General features: G+C 39.8%; 2 protein-coding genes across 2 annotated transcripts; one reads left to right on the top strand and one right to left on the bottom strand.

Annotated features, from left to right (window-relative positions):
* Positions 1-104: 104 nt before the first annotated feature.
* Positions 105-14040, bottom strand: LOC102796534 (sodium/hydrogen exchanger 6-like). The gene is made up of 16 exons (XM_006784942.3): positions 13631-14040; positions 13012-13211; positions 12773-12850; positions 12546-12622; positions 11838-11950; positions 11622-11727; positions 9353-9494; positions 9095-9200; positions 7940-8028; positions 6519-6632; positions 6110-6221; positions 4778-4931; positions 4653-4683; positions 4473-4561; positions 4008-4113; positions 105-2512 (listed from the first exon to the last, which is right to left on the bottom strand). The coding sequence occupies exons 1-16, from the start codon at positions 13905-13907 to the stop codon at positions 2183-2185; spliced, it is 2124 nt and encodes a 707-aa protein (XP_006785005.1). The 5' UTR covers positions 13908-14040; the 3' UTR covers positions 105-2182.
* A 1130-nt stretch (positions 14041-15170) lies between these two features.
* LOC102796229 (cytokine receptor common subunit gamma-like) lies at positions 15171-20846 on the top strand. Its single transcript, XM_087847408.1, has 9 exons — positions 15171-15238; positions 15598-15688; positions 15981-16147; positions 16371-16513; positions 16621-16786; positions 17080-17115; positions 18340-18397; positions 19346-19406; positions 19914-20846. The coding sequence occupies exons 1-9, from the start codon at positions 15172-15174 to the stop codon at positions 20169-20171; spliced, it is 1047 nt and encodes a 348-aa protein (XP_087703534.1). The 5' UTR covers position 15171; the 3' UTR covers positions 20172-20846.

Raw genomic sequence — 20846 nt, 5'->3', positions numbered from 1 at the left:
TCATGTGAAAAACAAAGTTTTCACATGACTCTGTGTGTGTGTGTGTGTGTGTATATATATATATAGGTAAACAGAAAAATCCATTCCATTTAATATCACTAAAAGTATTTTTATTTAATTTCAGTAGAACTCACAAGTTGTCAGACTGAAAACACACTGTTAATAACTTTAGGACTAAACAGGGAAAAAAATAATTTCATCTGAAATTATGATCTCCAACATTTTTAAAACATCCACTTATCAACCCATTGCAGGTGTAACAATCACATACACAGTTTCCACAAGTAAATTTTTATATTTCAAATATTCAAAGAGGTGCATGTCCACATTTGTGTAAGAATCTCAAACCTCAATACTGCTCGAAGATCAAAAAGACAACACATTTGGAGCTCGGCACAATTAAAACCCATGTATTTTATTACGAGGTCTAATTTTGACCGACTTTCTCTTTAGGCATCAAAATAGTTGTAGCCATGTGAGACGTGCCTGGTGAGCACAAACAAGGGTGTGGATTATCTGAGGAGACATCTCCCAGTGAGGTCAGAACATATTTGATGAGCCTGGTTCCCAAATAAGGGAACAACACCATCCGGGAGCTCGAGTAACGTCCCCTCAACATTCAGAATCCGCTCATTGTTACTTCATTTTCACATGTCACATAAGCGTTTTGATAAATTTCACATAGGAACTTTGATCACAGAATGCCTACGTTGGAAAAATATGTGTGTTTCTATCCATTAATGCAAGCACGACATTACTTATTATATCATTTGCACTCTTTTGGGCTCTTTAGGACCAAATGTACTACACCACAGGCAGTCAATGAATGGCCTAATCAGTCGAAAAGATTTTACATCATACAAAAAAAAAAATTTAAATTAAAAAAAAAAAAAAAAATCACCTTACTGCATGTTAGCAAATCAAAATATGTACAAATCTACATTAAGTAAATGAGCTTCTGAATAGGCACTTTAATTCATAACAGTTCAGCCAGCTGTCAGTATTCTTTGATGAGACATCACAAACACATAAAAGCTTGTTTTGTTTTGTTTTTAAACTCAACCAGATGGAGGCAGAAAATCCAGAAATAAACTAATATTAGCCCTAATAACCACATCAGTATACTTGGCCAGACTGCCACACACTCACACACACACACACAAATGTAAAATACACACACAGGGAAGCTCTAGTTTCCAAATATAAAGTTACAGCTTCTGCTACAGTACAGAAAGGAGACATTTTTTTAAACATGCATACAGTCTAGGAAGGAATAATCGCCTCCACCTGTGAAGAAATCTGTAGCGGTTTTATTACGCCCTCCACCCCTCGGAAAAAAGTCATAATAGGAGCCTTTCACCAAAAGGAAATCTCACGCAAAAATATAAATAAATAGATAATAAATAAACTAAATGAATCAGTATATAAATAAATCATTTTGTTAAAGAAATCAATGTTAAATAAATCAATCAAACCGTAAACAGACTGATTTAGAGGCAGTGCTAAAATCTAAGATTGTGGAGATGCTCCTGGGCACTGGTGTGGATGCAGTTCGTTCTCTTTAATCAGTACCTGCCTGTTTGTTCTGCTCAGGTCTTTGTTTGATTCCTCCTTTGATAATCTCCTGATCACATCCTTGAACTGCTGATGAACTCTGGGAACAATAACTAGTGTTAAAGTGAGCCAGTCTGTGGATATGTTAGTGGGATTAGTTACCAAACTGTAGTGTAGATGGGCTTTAACGCCCTTCAGTGTTATGCGTGGTGCTTATCTTTAGGTAGAAACACACAAAAGGAGCTGGAAAAATGTGAACTGTGTATACAGCTAGGTTTAGAAAGCGCTGCCATATCACCAGTGTGGGATAAACACAGGAGCAAATGAAGCCTGAAGGTGAAATGTAACCTATAAATTCGAGAAGCTCTTGATTTAAAAGTCCCTCACGTCACATTCAGTGTCACAGTTATCCCGACTTAAATCAAGCTCAAACTATTTTAAAACTGCATGTTAGATAGATTGGCGGTGAGAAAATCAATCTGTGCTTTCTGATTGAAAATCCCGAAGAATTCATTTGTTTTGTTTTTTTAAATATGTCATTATTTTGATCAGTTGTATGTATGGTGTGTATTTTTTTTTTTTTTTTAAGTTGGAAACAACAAACTGCGTCCTCAGAGCGGCAGCTTTCTTACAGTCTGTGCCTGTGAGGTTCAGAGCGCGGGGGGGAGGGTGGTGGAGGCAGGGTGACGGTAGTCGGGGTCTCCACGGGGTCATCCATGGGCAAGACCAGCCGCGTTCCCCGGATCGCCACTTCGTGTTCTGCCACGGAGAGCTCGTGATCCAGACCTTCATCGAAAGAACCTACACCACCCCCGGCGCGGGTGGTCGAGGAGTACTTGGGGTTGACGGTGCGGGATCCGGACGCGTCCGTGCTGACGGTGACGTCGGCGTACATGGAGCTCACGCTGGCATCGTTCAGGATGAAGTCAGAGTCGTCGTCATGGAGCTGACCTTCATTCTGGTGAGCGGGAAGAGAAGAGGCGGCCGTGAATGCTTCTACACGAAACTTAATCAAAATCAAGAATGATCCTCGATCAGTATGAGTAAGTTTGCATGTACAGTACTGTGCAAAAGTCGTGAGTTATTTCTTTATGTTTTGTTGGGAAAATGGGAAATAGGTGCAGCGATTTACTGAAACGTGAAAACATGCATGGAAATAAAGTGCGTGAAGTAAAGTAAGTGAGTAAGTCAATATTTGGTGTGACCACCTTTATTCTTCAACACAGCCCGAACTCTAAGAAGCTTTCCTGTTATTTCTTTATAGTCTTTAGGAACAGTTCTCCAGGCTTCCTGAAGGACAACATGATCCCACACTGCTTCAATAATGTTGAGGTCTGGGCTCTGAGGAGGCCAATCCATGACTGAAAGTGTTTTATTGTGTTTTTTTACTCCATTGGCAGTGCGTTTGGGATCATTGTCATGCTGACAAATGAAGTTGTTGCCAGTAGATCAAAATCTGATCTGCTTTCATAATTCAATCAATCAATTTTGATAAGATCCCCAACACCACTGGCTGAAATGTAGCCCGAAACCATGACAGAGCCTCCACCGTGCATTAAAGACGGCCGTAAGCACTCACTATTGTACCCGTCTCCTGACCTCCTCTATACATATTGTTAAAACAGAAGTTTGCAAACTTGGGATCCTCACTCCATCAGAGCTGTTGCCACTGATTTCGAGTCCAGTTCTTGTGTAATTGGCATAACTCAGCCTTTTCTCCTTGTCACTCTTCCTTAAGAAGGGCTTCTTGTCAGGCACCTTTCCACTGAGACCATTACTGATGAGCCTTCAATGATCAAATGAAGGTCCAGATGGATGTCTCAGGTCCTGAGTCAGGTCTTTATTGATTTCTTTTTTATTTCCTAAAAAATGATTATCAGATACTACACATCTGCTTTAGATGTTTCTTTTAGAGTTAACGCTTCTTCTTTAATCCTCAAATTTTCAGTATCCTCTGATATTTTTTAAAGGACATGGCACAGAAATACTAGTTTATTCCTGTCACATGGCTTTTTCTATAGATTAAACTAAAAACAAATAACAAATAGTGTTTTTTGTGACAGACTGCCTAAAGATACAATTTAAAATCTTTTTGTTTGCCAAGTTTTCTTAGTTTAGGTAAGTTTGTTCTGCTTGAATAATTCATAGATAATTTTTAAATGTACTAAAAAACAAAGAACAACTACAACAACAAAAACATTCCTCTGAAAATGGTCAGGAACATGGACTTCATTGGAAAAAAGGGAGTGAAAAAGCAGCCAATGTCAAAAGAAAAACTTTGAGAAGCCTTCAGAAAGTCTGGAGAACTATTTTCTCAAAGAGCACTTCAAAGAAAAAAAAGTTACAAGACAGCCTGGCTCCTTAGAAGGAAAATATAAATAAATGAGAGGTGGCTGAAGACTTTTACAGTCCTGTAAATCTGAATAACTCATAATTCTTTTTCATGTCCAAACCTCATAGGCCTGTGGGCTGGTGAGGCATCGAGCCAGTGGTCCACAGCATGCAGGCAGAGTAGCAGTGAGAGGCGGACCGCTGTGGGTCAGGAGGGGTTTCAGGTAGCTGGTGAACAAGCTCGTGTCAAGGAGTGCACAATATAACCATTTTAAAGCAGTCTGGTTCAGCTGTAACAATAATGACTCAACCAGGTTTTCAACCCCAGCAAGTGAAGGAATATTTCTGTTTCACAACATCACTGTGAAACTTAAAACACATTTTATGGTTTACTATAATTCTTTAGCTGAAATGTTCAAGTAAAAGGTTTAACATTTTAAAAACACCTTTGTGAAAAGCACGATATAAAACATAGTAAAATAAATATCATCACTCTATCTCTGAACCTTCTGTGTTGTTATGTTCTAGAAGTTTGTAAAGAGCGCCCTCTGGTGGCCACAGGTGAACACACCAGGCTCAAAGGATACTTGTGGTCAAAGTTGTACCATATCCTAAAAGGCCAGGCGCTCTCGTGTTTGGTGCTCCTCCGCTGTGACCCATCCAACGCGGCTGAATTCTGTTCAGCAGAAGGATGATAATGACATGGCGTGCATTTTTATTTCATCACAAAATCAGACAAATTAATACGGCACTCAACACCAACTCACAGCGTTGTCTTGATCAGAGTCCACACCCACCCTAAAAAAACAAAACAAAACAAAAACATGTACTTTGACAAAGTTCAGCGGAGGTGATGCAGCACAAACAGTAAGATACACGGAGGCCGGCTTACGGTATGCTCATGAAAGATAGCATGGGTGTGGTGCCGCCACCGCAGATCCACACAGTGAAGAAAACGATCAGGAGCGTGGTTGAAAACATCATCTGACGGGCGTAAGTCGCTGTGTCTCGAATGGAAAGTGCAAAGGTCATCGCCCCACGCAGACCTAGAGGAGACGAAAAATAAAACAGGGATGGGTGAAAACGTTTTATTAATTATTGCTCATGTTGTGGATACATAGGCATATATGAGCAAATAAGAAAGCAAGTCCAAAGAATGCAAGTCATTCTGAGAAGACCGTTCGAGGTCAGGTTTAGGTTTAAGTCTGCGGGAAACAAAGCAGGCGCCCTGTAGTGTGAAAACAACTGGAAAAACCAGAGCACCTTTCACATATTATGTGATCGTTGGTTGAAGGTGGACATTTCAGGCTCCAGATGTGCAGGTGACCGACGTCAACTAAAAGTAAACTGAGACCAAGTACTAAAAAAGTTGCCTTTGGTTTCAGTCTTTGTCACTTTCATTAAGTCTAAAGAGGCTTTGGTGTAAATAACTACAGCCTCTCTGTGAATGTGAGCCGTTTACCCTTTGAACTTCTTTCTTACATTCACCAACAATATGCTAATAAAATACACAACTCCCACTCAGACTAATCAAAATGAAACTTCAACTGAATTCTTCTAGATGATAAAATCAAAACTGAAACATGTACACCCACTGTGGAAACAAATGGAAAATCCTCCTTCTTTTTAGGGGTTGCCACCGCACACTATTTGCTTCTCCCTATCTCTAGCATCCCCTTCTGTCACATCAACCCTCTCCGTGTCCTCCTTCTCTACATCCTCCTCTTAAGTCTTGAAGTCTGGAAGCCCCATCTTTAACATAGCTTTGTCCAATACATCCACCATTGCTCCTCTGCACATGTGCAAACCATCACAGCCTTGACACTCTAACTGAAACCACACCTAATGAATATTAACTATAACAGCTCTACAAGTCACTGAACTTTATTAACGTTCCTCTTTGCTGGTCTCTTCCTGTGCGCATTCCACATTAAAGTGCAGCAGCGTGCCTTTTGTCCTTTTAGTATTAACTTAATAAAAGTTAATAATAAATGCATCCTGTTCTTGGCTTAACTACTTCAGTTATTTCCGGGCAAGCTCATGTGCTGTGCGATGGTGTGGGTGTTTTTGCTTCTCCGACTGCTGGTATATGTAGCAATGCTAACGAGCAGTTCCAAAAGTTTTCTCAGCGTACTTAATGAACCGTTGACATATATAACTGAAGGTTTAAGAGGAGAAACATGATTTGAGTCCAAGCCTGATAAACGGCTTTATACTAATGTACCTGCAAACATCATAACGTGCTGAAAGTTGTATCCGATCTTGTTCTTGCGGCCCAGGTTGAGGAGGAAGGACAGAGGGTAGATGTTTGCCGCCCTGCCCAGAAACACTGCCACCTACACAGCGCAGGAAGGTCAAGGACACAACACAGGAACTCTAACACTGGAATGGAAAATAATCACACGTAGACGTAAACACCAGCTCGGCGGTGACTAAGCTTTGATATGCCGATTTGCTTGTGTCCGTGACGTTATTTTTGGCCTTGGTTAAACAGGAAATAGATGTTCAATTGTAATGGTATAAATATATATCAAAATATTTTTCAAGGCACAATGAAACAAAAGGTTTTGATCATATATCCTGATGCACCGCAGAGGCACTGACTCCTTAACCACCAGCAGAGTAAAGGATACGAAGGCTCCGACAATGAAGAGAGGGTTGAAGACGTGCGACTGGAAGGAGAAGAGCGTCAGACCCATGTAGGAGAAGATGAAGTTCTCTGCCAGGAAGTTCAGCAGCTCAAACAACTGAAGGGGATGAGAAAAGCGGATATTGAATTTCATTTATATATGCTACTTCCCCAGTTTTTACACTTCCTTCTATTTGAAACATTTAAAAATTTCCAAAATATTCTTGCGCACCATAAAATGACGACTCTGGAAGACCCAGAGTTCGGGAGAAGTCATTTAAAAAATGCTTGTCACATTTTCTAATGAAGCTACATTTGATGCGCCTGTTCTACAGGGGCTTGCCAATCAAACATGTTAACCACTACACCAACAGAACATGTTTGTCGGTGACAGAATGCAGTGAAAATCAATAACCTGTATTACAGAGTCCCCTCATAAACATTCTTCCAGCTCGCACACTACAATGAAGCATCAGCTTTTAATTAACTTTGACTGTGCATGAGACTGGGGTGTGCATGTAGTTGTGAATCATCTGATGTTTTGGACGTGTCTTCCCCTAGGCCTAGTCACGCAGGACTATAGGTTGGTTGGTGACCCACTGGCAACCTTTAGTCACTAGGGAAAATATGTACTCACTGTCCAGTTGGTGAATGATTAATGGAGGTTGTTGGCACCAAAAACCTCCTTGTGCTCGCTCTGGACAGATTCGCGCAGTTCACTGTAGTTTGCATGGAAGATGCAGATTTTCTGCAAATACTTTGCAGCTGCTGCCCGTGCAGTCGTTAAAAGAGACCTTCAAAGTAAAAGCTGTGCCTTACCAGCGCAAACTAAACATTTCAAAGCGGCCTGGAGTGCCGACGTAAATATTTTAAGCTGGTTTTCAGACACTTGAAAGCCATTTCCCACATTTGCTTCTTAGACACTTTTTTGTCATATCTCTAGCTCAGTGCTGCTTTTGAGTCAGGTGACCACAAGTTTCTGCGTGTCATATCATCTTTAACTTATCAGAAACACATAACTATGATAAACTCATATCCACAAACATCCTGCATTATCATGAACTGATACTGATGATTGTGGTAACTGGTTATTAACATTTAGTTGATATGAACGTGCAGCTTTGTGACTTCCTAGCTTCAACAGAAGACACAGAGCTTTTGAGTTTGTAGGACACGGAGCAGTCGGCCACATCAGCTCCATCAGCTCACTGTTTCTGTGAATAAATGATAGGATTTCTCAGAACTTTCTGCAAATTTGGCAAGAAGCAGAGAAGCTGAAAATCATCCTTCCTTTCAAGATATTTCACAGATGTAATTCTTTGCAAACCAGATCTTTAAATGCAACAACGCAGCAACAATTGCTGCTTGAAAATGAATTTAAAACAATGTGATCAAGCGCATTATATAAGTTATACTGCATTTCACCTGTTTGGTCCTGTCTTGAGAGTCTGGTGAGAGATTGTTGTAGGTGTAGTGGGCCTGAGTGATCCCACAGAACAGCACAGCAACGACACCTGAAAGAACACACAGTCATCCCACATCAGCGATCGGTAGGTCGATAATCTTGGTTCAAGCTTCGTGAGATTCTGCAGTTCTGCTATTGTTAGTCAAACCCAGACATGAAAATCCAACGATTACCAAGCACTGTGTGTGTGTGTGTGTGTGTGTGTGTGTGTGTGTGTGTGTGTGTGTGTGTGTGTGTGCGCGTGTGTGTGTATCGTGTATTTGTTGACATGTTTCTTCATCATCAGAAACACAGTAATTGTATCTTAAGCCCACAAACTGTCCGCAGTAAGTTGCAGTTTTAGAAAACTGGGCATTTATTTTACTTACTGTATATATTTATTTTTACTCACTATCCAGAGAACTGAGCTGAGAGCCACAGTCAGCACAGACAGGTAGGAAACTACTGAGAGACAGACTAAATAGACATTGTTGTTGCTGCTGTTTTGTCATTTGACGGGAAAAAAAATGAATTCTTCAGTTAGACACTGGATAACTGGCACCATGAGAAGGCAAACAAAGCCTGTGTCCTTATCTAAATCTTCCTGTTTAGGAGAACAAAAGTTCTAAATGTTATTATTAGTGTCCAAACAGATATTTATAACCTTTTGGTGTTAATGCAAACGCTTGAACAGCAAGTGATAAAATTCCTTCGAATCCATCATATCGCAGCATGCCACACGCTCCCCAGAAAAGACAGTAAAACAGTCAGTTTTACTTAGTAGACCAGCAACTGTGTTTTAAATGAAGCTTCACACTAACACAAGATCGATATCAGATGTCTTCTTGTGAAGACCAATGAGTTCTCAGACCTGACCTATCTTTGCAAAATACTACACAGAGAAATACCTAAGAAACACACAGATAAGCTGACACAGACTCTGTGCCTCCACAGAGCACTTAAATGACTCCTTCAGGGTAGTTTCCAGTGAAAGCATGTGTCACCAAGCCTGCGCACATACACACGCACAGACTCACAAGGTGAAACCGCTATCTCCCACACTGCTGCAGCTGCTAATCAAATACGGAAGGCAGTGTTGTTACAACTGCATGCAAGAGACTTTGTTGCAGGTCTACCTGTGAACCCGCAGGCCTCCGCCAAGAGAAAGGTGCTCCAGGACATCAGGAAAAAGAGCGCCGTCTCCAACAAGGGGAAGTCCCGCAGCTTAGTGAACTTGGTGACGTGATGGAAAGTTAAGGGGCCAAACAAGGAGGCGTGGCAACTTTAATACACTGGAAACAGGGAGAAACTGTATCGTTATTCATTTACCTCTTGCACACACCTGTGAACGTAAATGTAAAATATGTCATGGTAAGAAACAAGTGAAAGGATATGAGTGCGGTCACAACTCCTGTAACAACTCCGAGAGCAAAAGAGCCGCTGAAGACGCCCAGAAAGACGCCGAAGGACTTCAACATGGCCATGGCCTCAAAGCTGTGGCTGTTGTCGCCTGCAGGCTGGTACGCCACAATGGAGCTGCAGGGAAGACAGAGAGCATGCACGCAAAACCATTTAGAAGAAAAAAGGAAGTGGGGCTTTACTACAAAAAAGGCCTCACTGAGAAAAGGGAAGCTGGTCAAACACATGCTCACAAAATAGCGTCAGGAATGAAATCACAAATGCAGCAACCCAACTCCAAGAATGGCTTCTCTTACCAGTCTCATCATTAATTCAGATGAACTTGGTTATGATTTGGACATATCTGCAAAGACTTCAAATATGTGGAGTTGGGTTTTACAGTCATAAATGACAAAATAAAAGGTCTTGCATGCTTCATTTGAACTCTATCAGGTTAATATTCTGCAATAACCTTTAATGAGCCTAAATGACTAAAAACTTCATAAGAATAAAGGATTTCCTGGTGATTCTAGAAATGGTGGGTGATCTAAAAATCAAAAATCAAAGTAGGAATGGATATGAAAGGGCTGCAGCGTCTCAGGAATGAAAGGGAGGGTGATGAAGGATGATCCTGAAGTAGGGATGCACCGATACCGATACTGGTATTGGGTATCGGGGCCGATACTGTAAAATGTGTGTGTACTCATACTCGTAAAAGTTAACCGATACCATGAACTGATACTAACTTATTTCATTAATCAGAGGGTGGCATGTCATTTCTGTTGTAGTTTTTTAGATTGGTTACTAGGGGGACATCCCGCGCTAAACAGGCACAGGGTTAGGTGAGTGAGACTGGCGGCTCCAGCTAAAAAAGAGAAACTGGAGGCTGCTGTAGCTAGGCTAAACAAAATGTCAGCAGTGTGGACCGGAACAGCCAACTTTAACTCGGGTTTTGGAAAAGCGATGAAAAATGTCAAGAGAAAATCCACTGGCAGTTAAAATAACAGAGGCTCTGACTCATTTTATTTCTCTGGATGACCAGCCAATGCCGGTCGTGGAAAGCATAGGATTGAACCATCTTCTCAGCATACTCGAGCCGCGATATGAAATTGGACACTCTGCAATAATTTAAAAGTTTATTTTATTCTCAAACTTAATTTGTATTTATTTTATTCCAAACAGAAGTCTTTATTTATTATTCTGAAAGCTTGAGACAGTGCCCAATAGTTCAGTGATATTTTGTTAAATTACAATGTGGATACTCCGCAATAATTTAACAGAAGTGCTTATTTTTCACTTGAAATTTATTTGTGGTCATTTTTATTACGATTTTATTTTTTATCGGCAGAGAATAAAATAAAACCTGTCTTCCAATTCATTGCATTTGTGTGTGTGTGTGTGTGTGTGTGTGTGTGTGGTAGAAGTATCGGTTTTTGTACTCGGCAAGTACTCAGATCCAAGTATCAGTATCGTATCGGTTTGAAAAAATTGGTATCGTTGCATCCCTATCCTGAAGCCTACCTTCTAAGGTCTGAGGTTCTAAAATATTAACAAAAGCAAAAACCACGCAGTCCCCCTGACCAACCCACCCACCGAGGAGTCACTGTCTGGTTTTCTCCCAGCCATTCCTCGGCCACCTCAGGTAACAGTGAGCTCTGGTTTCCTGCGGAGCGCACAGCTCCAGCACCATGCCTTCCCAGCTTTTCGAAGCGGAGGAGAACACTACATACATACGTACGTACGGGCAAGGCGATGAATGACACAGATGGGTGGAGACAGGTAAGCAGTGAAATGACAGGGACTGATGTTAGTATGATTAATGCGTGTACAATACAAAAAAGCCATTTCTGCCACAGTTAGCTCAATGCAAGCACAGGTTTTATGGGACTAATTAGAAAAGAACTAGAAATTATAATTACAACTGTGACTGTCCTTTCTGTCTGTAATGAATATGAAAAAACTGGCACTACTGGGAGCCCAACTGAAGGAATCAAACACAAAATTAACAGTTTTCCTTCTGCATAAAAATTAATAACTCAGATTTAACTCAGGTTCCAACAGTTTGAGCTGAATTGTTCACCAAAATGTAATTACTTTAGCAAAAAGCCCCAGCTGATTGAGCCTAAACTGCTACAGCTTCAGAAAGAAACATTGCACCAATTATATCAACTAATATCTCTTAAAAAGCACTTATTGTTTTGTGACGGGCATTAAAAATTGCTCGTTAATGTGGCACCGATGATTCAGTGCGCCAGTAATACGTACGAGGAGAGGACGATGGCGACGGCATCGTTGAGGACGCTCTCCCCAAACAGTAAAGCGTAGAGGTCCACGTCTACCTTTAGCTCATTGAAGATGGCGAGGACTGTCACTGAGACACAGAAAATAAAGAGTATAAAACATCTGAATAATAACAGGAAAGCTGTTGAAAATGGAATCAGATGCTTATCTTCTCTGTTAATTTTGGATGTGGGTACCTACCAGGGTCTGTTGCTGAAACGATGGCCCCAAAGAAGAGGCAATCAGTAAAGTAAAAATCTCCACCAAGCTGCCCCACGACTTTCATGAAGGACACAAAGCCATACATGATCAGCCTAGGAGAGAAAAAACAAACAAACACTCAAACCACTACTATTCACCAACAATCTGATCACATGTAGGAATGCAAGGTCTGCAGTGTGGTATGTACCGGGCCGATCTGCACCTTAAGGTGGGTGGATACTCTCTCTCACCCTCACCATCTTCAGAGGTCTGCATCCTGGACTCCACCCTCTCATTCACATCATATATTAAATCCATCTCTGAATTTGCCATCTACCACCTGAAGAACATCTCCAGACTGTGGCCAGTACTCTCAGACTTTGCAGCTAAAACCCTCATTCATGCTTTCATCACCTCCCGCCTGGACTACTGTATCTTCAGAACTCAGCTCCTAGAGTTCTTACTTGTACAAATTCCCAGTAACACATCACCCACACCAGCTCCTGGGAAAGTCCCATATTTCCTAAAAGATCTATCTCCTTGCCTACATGCTCTTGCTTCCCAGTATTTATCTGACCTTTTCCTCTGCTACACAAACCTTGGAACCAGCTATATAAATCTAAGTTACTATTGTCAATATTATCGTTGCATGGCTTAAGATTTTCTGCACTATTCTGAGCTAACTTCAGAGATGTTTACTTGACTTACCCGATAACAAAGCAGGATATAACTGTTCCGATGAAAGCATAGGCGAGGATGGAACCGATGTTCCTGAAAAAGTGTCTCTGAGAAAGACAGAGAGCAGGTGTTTATTTTAAGAAAGAGGCTACGAACAAATGAATAATCTTAAAAAGAAAACATTAAACCCTTACAGCTATACATTTAATAACAGATACTTACATAAATCTTTATATAAAACCTTTTGACACTCTTACCCTTTTCAGACTGTAACCCGCATGGAAAATAATGGGAGGCAGCAAAATGTTGAAAAACACCTCTGGGTCAAAGGTTACCTGAGGAAAGCAGTAAGATGTAGGTTAGTTAGGCACTTAATTGCCGTCCATCCATTTTCATTACATTATGAGACATACATGTCTCGCTTAACTGACTGTTTAGTGTGAGACATGCACACTAAACAGCCAATACTTCAACCCTCCACCATCTGTTCCCTTGCCTTTCTCAGCATCTCATCGTCCTGCACTTGGTGACCTTTGCCCTGTCCGACTTCCCCCTTCAGAGTGTACTCATAGAACCGTCCGCTGACATTGACCAAGAGAGTGGCAGGACTGCCGTTAACGGCACAGCCGAGAATCACGTCGCTCATGCTTTGGGGGGCGTGGATGCCAAACCGCAGGATCACACCCACCAACAGTCCTTTGGGAAAGTGGAAAAAGAGAAAAGAGCAAGTGAAATCAGAACAGGCAGCACAGGATTTGAAGTTAACTATTATTTGAGGAGGAAATTAGGCTGAGATTGCATTTAAAACTGTTGCATCAACCAATACTGATAGGAGAATTATTCTTACAGAAGTGAGCTTTATTATTTTGAAAGGAAAGGATGCTTTAATAGCTATAAATAGGAATTATAGGGCCCATCTCTAGTCATGTTTGCCATTTATTGTTGCAATACACTACCCATTATCGTGTATTTTGTTGCAACAGTTTTTTATTAGGGATATCACTCTGATTAGAAGTATGCTGCCCAAGATACGTGAGATTTACCTGTCAAATTATTCAGCTAGCATTAAAGCTACGTTTAATGGACTGATATGACTGCTAGCTCGGTGTCCTTACCATAGATCATGGCAAGCCCTGTTTCGTGCAGGAACCTGAATCGGCGGTGTTTGAAAAGCCATATGGTTAGTATGGTGAGCGTCAAGAGCATTATGAATATCAGTAGGTAGGCACTGTCCTGTCGGTGGCTTTCCTCTGCTATCCTCTCAGTTGCGCCGTTGTCCATCGCACCGCCGTCGCCTTGGCTCCCGACGAGCAGGACTGTGAGCAGAAAAGGCAGCAGCAGCGGCGCTTTCGACGGCTTACCGCCAAGAAAGCGACTCCGTGTGAATCCCATTTTGTCTCTGTGTCCAAACAGTTACATTTGTTGTTAAATTAGTGCTGTTTTTGCCGGGAAACAGCTGATTAGATTAGAAATTAGCTGGACCAGGGAAAATGACAGGTCCTTCCTTGCCGTTACCAAAACACTGGGACTTCCGGCTCTTCAAAATAAAAGCTCGTCAAGTTGCTTAAGCAGTGTGAAGGGCAAAGTTACACATAAACGCGTGAAGGCTGCACAATCAATCCTCGTAAAATACACTAAAAATAGACATGAAAAAAATGGAAACTGGTAGCGTCGTTTAAAAAAGTAAGAAACTTGTAAATTATAGTGAATTTATATTAAAGCAGTATAAAGTAACAATAATTTATACCTACTTAAAGGAGGAGGGGTGAATATTAACACAAACTGTTAATATTTTAGCAAATTCTTTCAACTTCCGCACTTAGAAAAGTAACCGTTGCTCTCTTTTTATTGCTTTTTTCAAAGGCTATTTTTTCAAGAGGCTGAGCAGATCACTGCCCCCCAGATAAAAAAAAAAAAGATGCTTAAATTATTTAAATTATTTAAAATAAGTAAGTTAAAGGCTTACTCATTCTCTCTCACAGCACTTCCACACTCACACATGGCGCCACGTTCGCAGCAAAGCCTAACAGGTGTTGCAAAGCAGATTAGCACTGCTTAAATAGCCCGTAGATCCAAGTCAGAGTTTTCAGATTAATTCTCTTACTATGGAATGCTGACACCTTGGCTCTGAATATGAGTAAATATAGCCCTGCTGTATTTATATCACTTCACCATGTCACCACAGAGTCGGTCAGAAATGTGTTTTTCATGTAGTTTGAGACTTTGTTCAGTAACTTTTTTTGCCTTTGTTTGGACATTTTTCAGACAATACCTGTAAGACACAAGTCTTGTCGCTACTTGGTCTTTATTTTTGTTAAAAGGCTAAGATAGATAATAGATGGCTATTACAAACAATAGCCAAAACTTGATTCATATTTCATTATTGCATTATAGGTTACTATTTTATTTATTCATTTATTTTTTGTAAGTGTAGGTTACATACATATATTTTAGTCTCTGAATATTGTTGTTCCTGTTTGTCTGAGGTCAACATTAATTATGTTACAAGGAAGTGATAAATCATCAGTGTTTGGTCTAACTACAGGAACTGATGGGAAACAACACCGCAAAAGTCGGCTCAGTTACGTCAGACAAACAGCAACAGTCAGAGTTGTAACGTTGCAAAAGTACTCTTAACATCCTGTTTTAGTGCGCCATGATGCCGACGAGACTGCTTCTACTTCTCTGTCTGATCGGACCCGTGTTTGCCATAGAAGCCCCTGGTAAGATCAATTAAACAAGATCGAAGTTATTACAAATTATAGTTTACTGATGACAGTTTTTTTAGGTTGAGTACAAGTGTCTGAATAGTCAGTGAGTCTGTTTTTGGCAGATCTACATATATTATCTCCTGCGCGGCTAGCATTCAATATGTATTTGTTCACCCTCCTTAAAACAGCGAATCAGTTAAGAAGAAAGGACCTGAGTTGTTGTACCTTGATATAAAAATAATTGCTATCTAAATTAATTAAAGTCAGTTTAAGGACATGGGTGTATGACTGTACTGTTATGTAGATTTTATATGTTTAACCTTTATCAGTTTTTGAAAATCATTTTCTCAAATTGGTCATATTTTTAACAGATGCGGATTGCTTGGTTATCAATTTGAAAAATGTTTCCTGTACCTGGAATAAGAAGGGGACACCAAAGGTCAACTACACCTTCTATAGTAGGTGGGTAACCGCTGATAACAGCAGTGGGACATTTTAGTGACGTCTTCTGAATTTATCAGATTAGAATTAGGCTGGTTGTGCTTCAGTGGAAGATGTAATGAAAATTCTTCTCTTTTTCTGATAAACTTAACAGTTAAACATATTTAATTGCTAGGCCCAACAAATTAAAAAAAAACACATTTTTGAATAAATGATGAACATACCATGAACGTATCATTGGTCATGATGAATACTAAAGTAGATATGGCTCTGTACTTTGCGTCATTGTTTTTTTATTATTATTCATCCACAGTTTCTTCAATAAGAAAGAAAAAAGCTGCCCACAGTATTTGACAGAGAACAACATGAACATTGGATGCATCCAGCCATGTGAGTCTGGCGACAGATTCATGACTTTTAACACCAGGCTGGTACATGGCAAGGATAGGTTTGAGGAGAAACATGAACTTAAAAAGCGAGGTATGTATTTACCCTGGCATGGAACATAACTGTATTTAAAATAACAAATAAAATAGTGATGGAAAAATTAGTGTAATTATTGGGATTTTTTTTATTTACACTGTTGCTTAAATCTAAAAAAAAATTCCAAGAAAATTGTGGGTATTCTGACATGAAAGAAGCCTTAAAGTATAGTGTATACTGGCATGTCTGTTCATGTTATTACACATCTGTATCTTTTCAGTCAAGTTAAATCCACCAACCAACCTGACTGTTCTCAATGGATCAGACTTTAACTTGTGGTTTTACTGGAACCACACTTCTCCTGCTCGCTTACATTGTGTGGAGAGTGAGGTCCGCTTCAGGACAAACAACAATAAGTGGGGGGTAGGAAAAGAGTTTCTCTCATCCTTTTTAATTCATTGCTCTTTTTTTTTTGCCTCTTCTTGTTCTCTTCCATTCTTATGTTTTCTAAAATCCATCTGATTTTCCAGTTCTCTAAAGTAAGCCCCGAGATACAGAAGTACTGCATCAACTCGCCCTCGGGAAGTTCTCGATATGAGCTGCAAGTGCGGAACAGAATAGATGAAGGCTGTGGATCATCTGAATTCTGGAGTGACTGGAGTGAACCTGTGTTCTGGGGATCCAACAGCAGCATAGGTTAAAATTTCTACATGTTATGAAGAAAAGATGTCGTTTTTTGCCCAAAAATGTCATTGAATGACTGCTTAAACACGGCAGATGTTTTTTTCTTATGTATAGCTGACTTTTTTTTCTGTAGCTTTCAGAAATAAAAAATTATGTTTGTATAGAACTTTAGATTTATTTCAGTTACTGTTTGACCCCAACATGCTTGGTTAAAATTCAAAATTATGCTTCCTAACAATGCATGCCCCAATATTTAGAGCTAAAAGATTTATACAATTAATAGTCTTCTTTTTTCTTCCTCACAGACTCTGACTCAGTGCCTGTGTGGATGACATTGCTCTATGTGGTGGGCAGAGATGGGCAGTAACGCGTTACTTGTAACGCGTTACTGTAATCCGATTACTTTTTTCAAGTAACGAGTAAAGTAAGGGATTACTATTGCAAAAACGGTAATTAGATTACCGTTACTTTCCCGTAGGAACGCTGCGTTACTGCGTTACTAAAACCGTGATTTTCTTGCGAGAATGTCTCATGACAGTGACATAAGCGAGTGCTACGTGTGTGACAACAGCTGTGTGCAGATCAACAATGGATCATATATCGAGTGCGGGAGAGAGTATGAGCGTGCAGCGTTTAAAGCGTGGACGTACTGACCTTATTTTGAGTTTGATTCCGTAAAAAGTGACAAAAACATTAGTGTCCGTTGTGCGTGGGAAGAAAACTTCTTTCTACAGCGAAAAAAAAACCCCTAAACTTCCAAGCAAGCACCGAGTGCGCTACGACGTAATGGGAAACTCACAGAGAAACTGCCGTATCCTTCCACTGACCGCTGCGGCACACCTGCACCAGGATAACCCTCCGCCTACCCTACTCCTGCTTTACAGGTGAAAAGAGAGCAAAAGGACCGCTAGTCTTGACTTTATTTATTTTCTGCTGTGTTTTACTTGCATCTGAAAGAGTGAGTGTAAACACACACATGTATATATATGTATATGTATATATATATATATATATATATATATATATGTATATATATATATATATATATATATATGTATATATGTATATATATATATATATATATATATATATGTATATATATATATATATATATATATATATATATGTATATATATATATATGTGTGTGTGTGTGTGTGTGTGTGTGTGTGTATGTATGTATGTGCTGGAATGTGCAGAAAATAGGTTTAAATGTTAAACTAATTTCTTCCAGTCACAGAATGGTGCATATAATTAAAATTTTGCTTCATGCATAAAGTTAAAAGATTAAAACTAACAAAACAAGTTTTAAAAAGAGACTTTTCCATTTGATTACATTTTGTATGATGGATTATGTAGAAAAAGTAGAATTGGGCTGAAAGATCTATCGCTTTATCGCCTATTCAGGTTGTAAATCATGTTTTTAAAAAGTAACTAAGTAACTAAGTAACTAAGTAATTAATTACTTTTGAAAATAAGTAATCAGTAAAGTAACGGGATTACTTTTTTGGGGAAGTAATCAGTAATTAATTACTGATTACTTTTTTCAAGTAACTTGACCAACACTGGTGGTGGGTGCCATCACCCTCATCCTGCTGGTGGTGATGTTACTCCAACGTGAAAGGTGGGTTCTTCCATAAATCAGATGATTGATCTATGATCAGATCACAGATCCAACTGATGTGCCACGAAGTCAGTTTAGGTGTGCCGTGCGATTTTGTGACCGTAGATTAGAATTGGAACCAGCATATGACGGCAACCCAAATGCCCACTGTGTTCATGACCTTAAAAAGTGTTTGCACAAGATTTATTTTCCTCAAATTCTGTGGAATTTACTTAGGATACTGAGTAATCACCAAAACTAGGGCTAGGGTCGCCATGCCATGGCTACTTGTAAGCCTCTACCTTCAGTTAGGTCCCAAACGCGTTCAACACAAACAGTGCTTGTGGGCCTCTGGTGAGTGGACCATTGGACCACTGGCACACGTCTTAGAGAGGAATGTGGTTTATCAGCTCTAAGACATGCAGACTGTCTTTTCTGCCCGAGGCTTAAAAACCCCAGATGATGCTGGCTGACATAAGCTTAGTCACAGCAACACTTCCCCCTTATCCATCCCAGACATTAGCTATTATTTGTGTCTTGGTTGTTTTAACTTCCTGTTTTTTTCCTGTCTTACCTCAGCTAAAGTATCCAGTCTGCTTATTGTTTCCAGGTCGTTACTGTAGTCAGGGTTTCCAAACATTGGTGTTTCGAGCTTTCCCGAATGCATTCTTTTCCCTCTTCTTGCGTTTTGCCCCAGCTTGCTCTTTGTTGATTGATCTTTTAAGTTCTTGTCATCTGTTTTCTTTGCTCTTTGCCTGAGTTTTTTGTTCTGTGTGCTACCAATCCATGTACGAACTCTGAATGCAAATTTGACTTTTACTGGATGTCCTGCATCATGCATTCGGATTCCCGATCCGGAAAGTTCAGCCTCACTCAGTTACAGTGCTGAGGTGTTAGCGTGAACAAAGTGAATGCAAATATTCTTGTTATGAAAAAATGAGAGTAACAGTGTCCCTACCTCCCATACAGGCTCAAAATCATCCTGATCCCTGCAGTTCCCAAACCATCCCCGATTCTTCATGACATTGAGGTTAGTAACATCCAGAGGTCTGTCTTATCCTTCCAATTCCCAGTCACACAAGATTTCTTACTAGATTTCTAAAGCTAGAAAACAAATTAAGATACTAAAAGAATTAAATGAAGAGTAATAAATATGCATGTTAGTGGCTGTATGAGATCGTATTGGGTATCACAGTGCTTTGATGTTAATGATAACGCCATGATTCATGATAGTCCATTCAGTATTAGTAGAAAGGAGCACCAAAGCATTAGTTCACATCTTCTGGGAATCTTAAATGTCTGTAGAAGTCCTGGCAGACAGTTTAATAGTCATTAAATTGTCCAGATCAAGAGGTGAACCAGTAGATTGAGAACAGCACCACTTAATGGCTAAAAATATAAATACTCGTGTTCAAATGAGTTTTCAGCATGGAGTTCTAGGAAAGGAGTTACCCATTAAATAATTGTAACTCAAAAATCCAGTTTGTTGCATTTATTTGTCAAATTAATGTAAAGATTTTTCCCCCATTTCTTTAAGGACTGGTTTCAGCTCTCCAAAGGTCTGAGTGAGAATTTTAAAGCAAGCTACAATGAGCAGGTCTGCCCTGTGCGTGAGTACAACTACGTCTCCCAGTCTGACAGCATGAACTCTGACGACTCCACCTCCTCTGTCAACACCAACCAAACCGACTGCTCTGTGTCCATCGATGTGAACGATCCAGAAGATCTGTACGTCCCCTTGTCCTCTTCCAGCTCCCAAGTTCCATCTGAGGAGGTGCAGCAGGTTTCTGACTAAGCAGGTCGTGAACCAGGGTTAGGTTTGCCTGAGCCAAACTATCGGGAGTTTGTTACACTGATACATCTCCTGCTTGGTGACAGTGATTATTAGAAGGGTTTACAACAATTCCCAGTGAGAAGAACCCCAATATTTGCTGGAGGTATTTAATCAGTTACACTCGAGCTTAGCCTTTTAAATAAAACCTCAGACTACAGATTTTAGTTTAATAAACTTGACCTTAATATTTCTTTGAAATCTTTCACCTCACAGATACATAGTACTCCATCTTAATAAAAGGCTTTTCCTTTTTGTTAAGACAGGTGGTATAAAGTGCTGACAAAGTTACTCTCAAAAACATACTTTAGACGATATGCATTCTTAATCAGGGTGCAGCGATCAGCTCTCTGCTTCCGTGATGTAAGTTTTTGAATTTCTGCAGCATATCAAAAATCCAACTGATGTATTTCAGTGATTTTAACTGCAGCACATTCTACTGTTAATCATTTCCATTATTTTTATTTTTTAACATAAGGTCTTGGAAAACCTTTTAGCTCATTCGCGAGCACTTATTTAAGTTGTTGTATATTATTGCATTGTATTTATTGACTTTTAATGTGTTAGGTTGGAAAATAAATCCCATGACTTTGGCTCGTTTTGTTTTTTTGTTTTTTAAATAAAACATCACACATGTCT

This window comes from Neolamprologus brichardi, chromosome 10, assembly GCF_056152115.1.
Source record: "Neolamprologus brichardi isolate AB-2024 chromosome 10, ASM5615211v1, whole genome shotgun sequence".
In the NCBI taxonomy this organism is placed as follows: domain Eukaryota; kingdom Metazoa; phylum Chordata; class Actinopteri; order Cichliformes; family Cichlidae; genus Neolamprologus; species Neolamprologus brichardi.
The sequence above is the reverse complement of the archived record's forward strand: the minus strand, read 5'-3'. Positions and strand labels throughout refer to the sequence as shown.